The 12,606-nt window shown below is 41.9% G+C and overlaps 1 protein-coding gene across 2 annotated transcripts in view; it reads right to left on the bottom strand.

The window, feature by feature from the left end:
- Positions 1-12,271, bottom strand: part of LOC134347021 (cytoplasmic aconitate hydratase) — a 79,106-nt gene extending 66,835 nt beyond the window's left edge. The window contains exons 1-3 of one of the 2 annotated variants that reach the window (XM_063049003.1): positions 12,144-12,271; positions 9,921-9,939; positions 3,706-3,812 (exon numbers count right to left, since the gene is read on the bottom strand). In XM_063049003.1, coding sequence (XP_062905073.1) covers positions 3,706-3,802 — 97 coding nt within the window. In that variant the 5' untranslated portion in view covers positions 3,803-3,812; positions 9,921-9,939; positions 12,144-12,271. The remainder of the gene's footprint in view (positions 1-3,705; positions 3,813-9,920; positions 9,940-12,143) is intronic. The other variant, XM_063049004.1, reaches the window with a different exon arrangement.
- Positions 12,272-12,606: the final 335 nt, after the last annotated feature.

The following is a 12,606-nucleotide window of genomic DNA, read 5'->3' on the forward strand; positions in this document are numbered from 1 at the left end:
TGATGTATGTTGCTTGAATTTCCAGCATCTGCAGAATTCCTGTTGTTTGGGCTGTTAATAATCACAGGAATTAGCTACCTTAACTGAATATGAAATTGTTAAATGAAGCTAAACTCTCCATATACATCTTATTTGAACTAGCAGCGGAATCAAAAAAAAGTGTATGGTGATTGATGTTTCTGTCTATGGGCCCCACCTCCACCTCTGCCCCCAGCCCCGCCAAATCAGTGACCACAACAATACTTTTTATTGGTGAGTGGATAATTACGATGGAATGGGGGTGGAGTGTGGTAACAATGGACAAGGATCTGTTAAAGATAAAGGAATCACAATAAAACCAGAAATATTTTCAGCTGCTCGATGTCCCAACTGCAAATGCATCTTGTGCAATGATTGGGCAAACAGCCAGTAGCAGTATGATCTTGCAGAAATCCCAGAACACTAAAATCCACGGAAACAAACAAACGCAGGCAAACCAAAGAGTGCACAGAGACATGTAAAGAAACTAAGCACTATTTACCATCTCAGAAATACTTTCATCCGCAAAAACACATTATCTCTGTCACAAAACAAAACTGTAAAGGACACAGTCCATCATCATGTAGCAAAACTACTAACTTTTGACATGCAAAAATCAAAGAGCGACATCGTGGAATGCTTTCTCACTTTAAACATAATTACTTTGTTCGCATAGAAATTAGCCCATCATGCATTTGAACAAAGTTATAAATCTATTTGTTAGTGCTACAGTACAGCATACAACAGCATTTCGAAAAATACTGCAAAGATCTGTGTGAATATATGTTATTACATAAGATCATTCATTAATGTGTAAAGGTAGTTTAAGAAACGAAACAAAGAATCGCTGAATAGAAATCCAAATCTGTTTCTCTTCTTAGCAATGATACTACAAAAGAGCATCCTTTTTTCCACTTGGGATTATCCCACAGCCTTAAATAAACAGCTAATATTTCTGTGCATGTCGATGGCTGTTACAAGCCGATGAGTTAAGTGAAGGCAGGCATTTTTCTGACAAAAAAATGAATAAAGCAGAGATTCAGAAATTATAAATGATTTAAAATTATGAAATCCATTTATACACCATTCTACTATCACTTCATCTTTAGCTTTTGATAATATTTGCAATTACTATAACATAGGTTCAGTTACAGAGGCCGTGTTTGCTGCAGTACTACCCAAACAATATTTGGCCTTTCGTGCTTGTAAATATTAGCAACATGGCTTGCTACTTAAACATTTGACACCATTAAAGTGCACAGCTTCCAATAACTGCCACCCCATGCTCTGAAATGATACAGGTTTTATACCCATCTTTCAGTGAGAAAATTGAAGTAGTAATTGAAGTCTTAATTGAAGGACATGCTCCTTCCAACATGTCACAAGGTTATTAATCATAATTTCATCATGAAACCTCCTTTTTCTGGGTGTCTCTAGAAACAGGTCATTAGCCCCTCGCTAACAGCCATGAGAGAACCCCACCTTTCTCCTGCTTTGCACATCTACGGTGTACACAACTCCAGTCCCGCCAAATCCGTGGGATTGGGATGTCTCACCCACCCAAGCCCCAGTTTGTGTGAATGCTGTGTGATTTACTGCCCTGTTACAGCACATCGCCAAGAAATAACAGATCACACACTGCAAGCAATTATAAAGAAATATATTTGGAGGTCAGAAAAATAGAGGGCTATGGGTAACACTAGGTAACTTCCAAGGTAAGGACATATTCGGCACAGCTTTGTGGGCTGAAGGGCCAGTATTGTGCTGTAGGTTTTCTATGTTTCTATATTTCTGAACATTAACTTAACTAAAAGGGTTAATAAAGAAAACAGAGAAAAAAAACAAAAAAGGCCCATTATAATTAAACAATCAAATGTGCACAAGCTGAGCTCAAATCTTCCAAAAAACAATATTCACCGATCCTCAGCAGACTCACGCACCTTGGCTCCATTGAACTGTGTTTTCCCTCCGGATCGACTCCTAGGACTGGTTCTCTCCAGTGTCTTCCTCTTCATCTCCCGCTGAGCAAAGACCAAGGCCAACCTTTGTGCCCCTCACAAAACCTCTCCCCCCAGAGTTCTCTGGAACCTTGTCTCAGTTCCACTATCCTAATTGGATAACACACATTCCTAAGCATCCCTTGGTAACCCAAACAGACTGAAAGCAGAACAGATTGTTCTCACAGAACTGCTAAAATGAAATACCTACAGCATAACAGTAAAATTGTGAACCAGGGCGTTACAATTGTATTGAAAAAAAAGACTCCAAGCTATAAAGCATGATGCCACCCTAGGAGACATATACTACTACTAGAACTCAAATAACAATGAGCTTGAGTACAAGAAAGAGATAAAGAGCTTAGAGACATGGCATGAATGACAACCACTTTTCCCTCAATGTCAGAAAACAAAGGAGCTGGTCACTGGCTTCCGGAAGTGGGAGGAAGGGGGTCTGCAGCATACATACTGCTGTTTATAACAATGCTGCTGAGGTCAAGATGGCTGAGAGCTTCCAGTTCCTAGGAGTGAATACCATCATTAGCCTGTTGCCTGTGGTCCAACCACATTGACAACATAGCCAAGAACGCTCACCAGTGCCCCTACTTCCTCAGGAGTCCGAAGAAATTTTCCACATCCCTTTTGACCCTCTCCAACCAATATTGATACACCGTAGAAAGCATCTTATCCATATGCGTCATGGCTTGGTATAACAACTGTTCTGCCCATGACGGCAAAAAACATGCTGGGCTATGTCCACAACTGTATGCTATCATGGTAACCAGCCTTCCCTCCACAGACTCTATCTGTACTTCTCACTGCCTCAGCAAAGCAGAAAGCATGATCAAAAACCCCACCCACATTTACTCCCCACTCCATTGGGAAGAAGATAAAAAACCCTGAAAGTATGTATTGCCAGGTTCAAAAACAGTTTCTATTACGCTGTAACAAGACTATTGAACAGTCTGCTGGTACAATAAGATGGATTCTTGACCCCTCTTGATATGGCCTTTCATCTTTCTGGTTGGCTGCACTGCACTTTCTCTGTAACTGTAACAGCTGATTTTGCATTATTTTTTTCTTTGTACTACCTCAAAGTACTGCTATAATGAAATGATCTGTCTGGATGTCAAGCAAAAGGAAGTTTTTCACTGTACCTTACTACATGAGACAATAACAAACCGATCTACCAACTCACAGAAATACTAGGAAAGATGTAGAAAGCATAATCAAAGTAGTAGATTTGGAGGAGCATCTTTGAGAAGGGAAAGGAAACCTAACAGTTTCGGGGAAAGTCTTTCAGACTAAAGGCAAGCGAAGCAAGGTGGAACAATTAATGTTGAGAGACAAAAAGAGGAATGAACTAGTAAAATAGTTCTCTCAGTATGGCTAGTAATTTAAATTTATTAATCTTATGAAATATGTGAAACAATCTCAGCAAATAGGGAACACAATGCAGAGATTTTATAAGTTACAAGGTGTTGACATTAATGTTCAAGTGTATCACAGCTTTTGTTTAAACTCAGCTTTAGCCATTCCATTCCCTACACTAAAGTGTTTCACACACTCAGTGACAAGTAGATTAAAATTGTGTGATTCATCAAGGCAGGAACAAAGGCAATCACACTTTACACACACTCGATTGATAAACTGTGATACTGTTATAAAGAGAGCAATGAGTTTTGCTTACCATATCTGTCATCTCTTATTTTGGACAGATTATAGAATTTCTTTTCGTTATAATTCTGATCAAGCGGCTCCAAGAGTTGTTCAAAGGGGTTATTCATTGCAAGTCTTCTGTATAATAGATAAAAAGGGATCATTTGAAGTACAAATTTAAACACTACTTGTCTATTAAAACAAATCCATTATACAAAAGTTCATTAAAATATAGTTCCAACTATTAAAATGTACTGCAACTAAGAAATTTTTATATATGCAATGGTGGTAGAACATTTTTTAAACTGACACCATGAGATCTCCAAAGTCAGACTGACGCCCTTCAAAGGTCAGTCATAACCTATATTTCTAATGATGCATCATAAGCTCTGTTCTGCATTTGCAGACTTGCTCATGAAATAATTGTGTATAGATTCACATTCACAATGCACCTTACCACGTGCTTAAAGTTGGTCAAAGACATTTCATAACCAGTGGCAATGAAAAACAATCTCAATTTGCTTAGTAAATTCAACAAGTAATTTGCATCCAAAATTTTCCACAATAAAATTAATAACCGCTTTTTCAAAAAAAATCATAAATGCAAATTTTCTTCCTTCAAGGAGGTAAAGTCTATCCTTTAAGTACATTCAAGGAAATGGTGATAATTAACATTCTTAAACTACTGCAGTTCATGCAGTGAAGTTACACCCAGAGCGCTGTTAAACAAGTAATTCCAGGATTTTAATTCAATGGTGTTGCAGGAAAAGGATGTGACTTGAAGGGAACTTTAAGATGGTAATGTTTCTGTGCACTAGCTGCTTTTAGTGGTAAAGGTCCCGGGTTTGAGAGATGCTGTTCAACTAGCCGTGGAGAGCAAAAGCACCCTATTTGTAGATGATACAAATCATATGCAGATGCAGGTGCTTCGGTCACATGTGGGAGCAGTGGGGGGGAGTTTAGGGTGGTTGTTGATGCATCAATCATGTAGTCTGTTTTTTTTTGAGTACTTTTGGACCCATGGTCATCCAGGTAACTGGAGAACATTCCTGCCTCAAGTCTTGTAAATGGTGGACAGACCATTAAATAAAGAGCAAAGTCACTCACAAAGGAATACCCAGTTTTGGATCAGCACTTGTAAATACAGCTTCCATCTGGTCCACAGCAACCATACCCCCTTATCCATCACACCCAGAATCTGAAGTCAGGGAAAGATTGTAAAACACTCCTTTGTTGGAAGTCGTCATTTCTACAGTACATATGGATGCAGCCTCCAAGAGGACCACAGCCTTGCTGTAAGGTTTGGAGGCTTGTGTGCCTCAATAACCCGTAGCGTGATGTTGGTTGGAGTCAGGACTTTATGCTTTGGCTCTTGGTAGGGTGACCAATGCCTAACAGGTCAAAGGGTAGAGGCCGGACTAAGAGTGGCCCACCAGTCTACCAGGTTCAGGGGGTTAGCTCAGGGCTAACAACATTGACTGGTAAAACAAAATTGTTACAGAAACAGCAATGAAGAATCCTTCTACATCTGAGTGCGATGGTATTCCTGAGTTTGCACCCAGGGCCTGCGTCACTGAAAATAGTGAAAACCGAGAGGAAACTACTGACAAGATGAAGGAAGCCCTGAATACTGCCAGACATAGAGGACCTTCATTGCTGCCTTAAATGCAGCGGCATAATGGGCAGAAAGTAGGTAATATGAATGTGGAACAAGAGTAGACCATTTTGGGCCACAATAAAGGACTGCGAGAAATTCAGAGTCCAGCAGAGGAGGACAAAGGGCTCAATTAGGAAGGGGAAAAAAGATTATGGAGAAAGCTGGCAGGGAACATAAAAACTGACTATAAAAGCTTTTATAGATATGTGAAAAGAAAAAGATTGGTTAAGACAAATGTAGGTCCCTTACAGTCAGAAACAGGTGAACTGATCATGGGGAACAAGGACATGGCAGACCAAATGAATAACTACTTTGGTTCTGTCTTCACTAAGGAGGACATAAATAATCTTCTGGAAATAGTAGGGGACCGAGGGTCCAGTGAGACGGAGGAACTGAGGGAAATACATGTTAGTAGGGAAGCGGTGTTAGGTAAATTGAAGGGATTAAAGGCAGATAAATCCCCAGGGCCAGATGGTCTGCATACCAGAGTGCTTAAGGAAGTAGTACAAGAAATAGTGGATGCATTAGTGGTAATTTTTCAAAACTCTTTAGATTCTGGATTAGTTCCTGAGGATTGGAGGGTAGCTAATGTAACCACGCTTTTTAAAAAAGGAGGGAGAGAGAAACCGGGGAATTATAGACCGGTTAGCCTGACATCGATGGTGGGGAAAATGCTAGAGTCAGTTATCAAAGATGTGATAACAGCACATTTGGAAAGCGGTGAAATCATCAGACGAAGTCAGCATGGATTTGTGAAAGGAAAATCATGTCTGACGAATCTCATAGAATTTTTTGAGGATGTAACTAATAGTGTGGATAGGGAAGAACCAGTGGATGTGGTATATTTGCATTTTCAAAAGGCTTTTGACAAGGTCCCACACAGGAGACTAGTGTGCAAACTTAAAGCACACGGTATTGGGGGTGTGGTATTGATGTGGATAGAGAATTGGTTGGCAGACAGGAAGCAAAGAGTGGGAATAAACTGGACCTTTTCAGAACGGCAGACAGTGACTAGTGGGGTACTGTAAGGCTCAGTGCTGGGACCCCAGTTGTTTACAATAGATATTAATGACTTAGACGAGGGAATTAAATGCAGCATCTCCAAGTTTGCGGATGACACGAAGCTGGGCAGCAGTGTTAGCTGTGAGGAGGATGCTAAGAGGATGCAGGGTGACTTGGATAGGTTAGGTGAGTGGACAAATTCATGGCAGATGCAATTTAATGTGGATAACTGTGAGGTCATCCACTTTGGTGGCAAGAACAGGAAAACAGATTATTATCTGAATGGTGACCGATTAGGAAAAGGGGAGGTGCAACGAGACCTGGGTGTCATTGTACACCAGTCATTGAAAGTGGGCATGCAGGTACAGCAGGCGGTGAAAAAGGCGAACGGTATGCTGGCACTCATAGCAAGAGGATTCGAGTACAGGAGCAGGGAGGTACTACTGCAGTTGTGCAAGGCCTTGGTGAGACCACACCTGGAGTATTGTGTGCAGTTTTGGTCCCCTAATCTGAGGAAAGACATTCTTGCCATAGAGGGAGTACAAAGCAGGTTTACCAGATTGATTCCTGGGATGGCAGGACTTTCATATGATGAAAGACTGGATCGGCTAGACTTATACTCTCTGGAATTTAGAAGATTGAGGGGGGATCTTATTGAAACATATAAAATTCTAAAGGGATTGGACAGGCTAGATGTAGGAAGATTGTTCCCGATGTTGGGGAAGTCCAGAACGAGGGGTCACAGTTTGCGGATAAAGGGGAAGCCTTTTAGGACGGAGATGAGGAAAAACTTCTTCACACAGAGGGTGGTGAATCTGTAGAATTTTCTGCCACAGGAAACAGTTGAGGCCAGTTCATTGGCTATAATTAAGAGGGCATTAGATATGGCCCTTGTGGCTAAAGGGATCAGGGGGTATGGAGAGAAGGCAGGTACAGAGTTCTGAGTTGGATGATCAGCCATGATCGTACTGAATGGCGGTGCAGGCTCGAATGGCCTGCTCCTATTTTCTATGTTTCTATGTTTCTACAAGATGCTGATTGTTCTGACTGTAACTTCATCTCCACATTCCAGTCTACTACTGGTTTATCAAATAATGGTCCATCTTTGCCTTAAAATAGAAACATAGAAACATAGAAAATAGGTGCAGGAGTAGGCCATTCGGCCTTCGAGCCTGCACCGCCATTTATTATGATCATGGCTGATCATCCAACTCAGAACCCCGCCCCAGCCTTCCCTCCATACCCCCTGATCCCTGTAGCCACAAGGGCCATATCTAACTCCCTTTTAAACATAGCCAATGAACTGGCCTCAACAGTTTCCTGTGGCAGAGAATTCCACAGATTCACCACTCTCTGTGTGAAGAAGTTTTTCCTAATCTCGGTCCTAAAAGGCTTCCCCTCTATCCTCAAACTGTGACCCCTCATTCTGGACTTCCCCAACATCGGGAACAATTTTCCTGCATCTAGCCTGTCCAATCCCTTCAGGATCTTATACGTTTCAATCAGATCCCCCCTCAATCTTCTAAATTCCAACGAGTACAAGCCCAGTTCATCCAGTCTTTCTTCATATGAAAGTCCTGCCATCCCAGGAATCAATCTGGTGAACCTTCTTTGTACTCCCTCTATGGCAAAGATGTCTTTCCTCAGATTAGGGGACCAAAACTGCACACAATACTCCAGGTGTGGTCTCACCAAGGCCTTGTACAACTGCAGTAGTACCTCCCTGCTCCTGTACTCGAATCCTCTCGCTATAAATGCCAGCATACCATTCGCCTTTTTCACCGCCTGCTGTACCTGCATGCCCACTTTCAATGACTGGTGTATAATGACACCCAGGTCTCGTTGCACCTCCCCTTTTCCTAATCAGCCACCATTCAGATAATAATCTGTTTTCCTATTTTTGCCACCAAAGTGGATAACTTCACATTTATCCACATTAAATTGCATCTGCCATGAGTTTGCCCACTCACCCAACCTATCCAAGTCACCCTGCATCCTCTTAGCATCCTCCTCATTGCTAACACTGCCACCCAGCTTCGTGTCATCCGCAAACTTGGAGATGCTGCATTTAATTCCCTCATCCAAGTCATTAATATATATTGTAAACAACTGGGGTCCCAGCACTGAGCCTTGCGGTACCCCATTAGTCACCGCCTGCCATTCTGAAAAGGTCCCGTTTATTCCCACTCTTTGCTTCCTGTCTGCTAACCAATTCTCCACCCACACCAATACCTTACCCCCAATACCATGTGCTTTAAGTTTGCACACTAATCTCCTGTGTGGGACCTTGTCAAAAGCCTTTTGAAAATCCAAATATACCACATCCACTGGTTCTCCCCTATCCACTCTACTAGTTACATCCTCAAAAAATTCTATGAGATTCGTCAGACATGATTTTCCTTTCACAAATCCATGCTGACTTTGTCCGATCATTTCACCGCTTTCCAAATGTGCTGTTATCACATCCTTGATAACTGACTCCAGCTTCCCCACCACCGACGTTAGGCTAACCGGTCTATAATTCCTCGGTTTCTCTCTCCCTCCTTTTTTAAAAAGTGGGGTTACATTAGCCACCCTCCAATCCTCAGGAACTAGTCCAGAATCTAACGAGTTTTGAAAAATTATCACTAATGCATCCACTATTTCTTGGGCTACTTCCTTAAGCACTCTAGGATGCAGACCATCTGGCCCTGGGGATTTATCTGCCTTCAATCCCTTCAATTTACCTAACACCACTTCCCTACTAACATGTATTTCAAATGTTCAAAGACTGCTTCCAAGGCATCCAAGGAAGCTTCAGACTCCCTGCCACTGGAGATATGCAAAATGCCTGATCTCCGGCTAAATAAGCAATACTTCATTTCTAAAAACAGTGACACCTAATTCTTGATTCTCTTATAAAAGTAAACATCTACCTTGTCAGGACCTCTCAGGGTTTTGTTTCAAGCAAGTCACCAGCCATTCTTCTAAACTCTGGCAGACACAAGTCCAGACTACCCAGCCATTCCTCATAAGATGGCCTACTCATTCCAGGTATCAGTCTAGGAAATCTTCACTGAACTCCTTTCGACTCATTAACAATCTTTCTTAAATTACCAGATCAAATGTTCTCACTGCTGGGTACGTAACCACCCATTTCAAGAAGAACATGCAAACTCCACTCAGACTGCACCAAAGATCAGAAGTGAGCCTGGGTAACTTGAGCTGTGAGACAGCAGCTCTAATAGCTGTACCATCATGTTGCACAGACTCACAATACATTCCAGTGTATAAAATCTACAAACACTGAAGATCTTATCACTGTTTACATATTTTCCAGTCTTATTGCAACCAAGATGTCAATGAAAGCAAATAATCATTTAAAGCTCAACAAACATGATGTGGTAGAGAACTCAGAATACAAACTATATTAAGTCTGATTCACTATGAATATAATAATAGTAAATTACTTTTCTACTTCAGCACGCTGTAACTGAAGTGGACAAATCTGATTTAAAGACAACCACTAGAAAGACTAACTTGTACTTGTGTAATAAAAATGTTCTGCTTAAATAAACATTTAAAATTCAATGTGTTGTAATACCCACCTTCACTTTGAAACTCTGACTGAAAGAGAAAAGGAGAATGTACTTTAATCAATGCACTTTGAACCATTGACTGAACGTCTAAGACTATGATAAAGAAACTTTGCTGGTTCTCAGTTTAGGTCAGGACACTAAGAATTATATTTTAGTATCTAAGATTTGACTTAATTTCAATATTGATCACTGTACTTCAGTGAAGCAATTGCAAACAAAATGGTTCATGTATATTGAGTAACATCAGCAAACAGAGATACTGAGTGTACAAATGATTGTGTCCATAGAACAATCAAACCAGCAGATGGAATGCATCCAGATACCTTTTTATAAAAGGCAGAGATGGTTTTCGATATAATAATAAGCTTGCATTACAAAATACTTAAACACAAGCCATTACTGCAAATGCTGGAAATCTTGAGCAACACACACAAAAATGCTGAAGGAACTGAGCAAGTCAGGTAGCACATACGGAGGGGGAATAAACAGTCGAAGTTTTGGGCTGAGGCCATTCAGGCCCAAAATGTCAGCTGTTTATCCTCTTCCTAGACGCCGCTTCACCTGCTGAGTTTGTGTGTGTATTACAACAAACTTTTCTTCACTCCTGGCCACTTCACCTGTTTTCATCAGACCTTTCACATTTCACAGAACCTCAGCCCTGCTGTCTTTAAACAATATTCCATTCTTTCCGCAGATGCTGACTGACCTACAAAGTGCTTCCAGAGTTTTCTGCTTTAATTTCATATTTTCAGCATTTACAGTTTTTTTAATATATACAATCATCTTATTCTTTTACCCCAGCACAAACCATACTTCTCCCTTATATCCTTGCCAGTGGAAGGGACCATGCCAAAATGACAGCATCTTTTATAGAATCATTAAAATTTACAGTCTGAAATGAGGCCACTCACCTTGGTGCGCTGCATTGCTGCACAGAATACTCTGTCTGTTCCCTACACACAGTGAAATATGGACTTTTTTGTTATCACACATGATGACACTACATGTTTGTGAACATTTTACCCTACAGGACCTGTAGTTTCACAAAATGATTCCATGATGTACAGAAATGTGCCCTTCTTCCTGCAGTGGTGTCACCAGCACTCCTCAGCTTCCCTCTCTCCAGGCATCACCACATAGGTCCCGATACCTTCTAGGATCAAAAGAAGCTACAGAAAGTTGTAAAATTAATCAGCTCCATCATGGGAACCAGCTCCATAGTATCCAAGACACCTTCAAGGAGCGGGGTCTCAGAAAGGCAGTGTCCAGTACTAAGGACCCCCACCACCCAGGACAGGCCCTCTTCTCATTGTTACCGTCAGGAAGGAGGTACAGAAGCCTGAAGGCATACATTCAGTGATTCAGGAACAACTTCTTCCCCTCTAACATCCGATTTCTAAATGGACATTAAACCCATGAACACGACCTTACTTTTTTTATGATTTCTGGTTATGCACATTTTTAATTTAAATATTTAATATACATATTTACTGTGATTCAGTTCTTTCTATATTTATAGTGTATTGTATTGCCTGCTACCGTTTTACGATATATGCCGATGATATTAAACTTGATTCTGATTCAGTCACTACACACAGCACTGCAGGAATCACGTTTTTCTACCACTGGAATCCACACCTTGCTCTTGCTTTGGTATGATTTTAAACTGACTTGCAACTTTTGTTCCCTGTTCTGTAGAGGACTCTCCAGCTTTTCTCGCACTTCTGTCACCCTGCACTTTGCCATCTAGATTGGAGTTAATGCACAGAAACCGCACCTCCCCCAACGATCAGTCACTACACATTGCCTGCAGCTACTGCGCATTACTAAACCACCCTCCTGCCCCAGAATCACTGCATAGTACGCTGCATGTTTTCTTTCCATTAAAGTCACCGAGCAGGACCCTGCTCCTATCCCCAGATGACTGTCACTGTGTATCTTCCCCAACACCAGCGTCACTGAATGGATCCTTGTAGCTTTTCCATGCAATACTGCAGCGCCCTTCAATTTGATTCCTTAAGTTCCTGTCATTGCACGGGGACCTGCACCATCCTCCCGCACTGGTGTCACTGCAAGAAACCCAACACCTTTCCTCTTCATTGATGACCAACATCTAGTTACTGCACGACGAAGATTACACGGCACCACGCACGCGCGGTCAAAGCACCAAGAGGAGACAGTAAATTCGATATTCCCACACTAGTCGTAAGAGTGAACAACGACTCCCGTCACCTTACGTGAAGCTTGATACAACCGACTTCTTTCGGCCGCAGCGCCAGCACAGGAATTACCCCGTCCGACCAGTGGGCACTGGGCGACACATCTCCGCGCATGCGCCCATCGCGCCAGCGTATTCGGCGTCCGCCGGCTGCTTGCGTCATCGCGCACTCGGCATGAGCCCTCCCCCACACGTGCGGCGGCGCTCACGCCGACCTGACTCCGTGCTGTTTCCGGCGATGGGAGAGAGATTTTGCGTTGTTCACGCCACTTTAATGACCATCGACCTATGATTCCTGTCAAAGAAGTTGTCTTGAAAGGTGCTTACTTTGTCAAGGTGTACACAAAAAGCACCCACAAACGAGAACACGCTGATGAACAAGTAATCTGGAGCAGTAGTGTTGATTGAGGAATTAATACTACAAGCCCTAAAGAAACTAGATGTGGATGGGGTTGTTTCCATAAGTAATGGAGTCTA

This window comes from Mobula hypostoma, chromosome 5 (assembly GCF_963921235.1).
Source record: "Mobula hypostoma chromosome 5, sMobHyp1.1, whole genome shotgun sequence".
Classification (NCBI taxonomy): Eukaryota; Metazoa; Chordata; class Chondrichthyes; order Myliobatiformes; family Myliobatidae; genus Mobula; species Mobula hypostoma.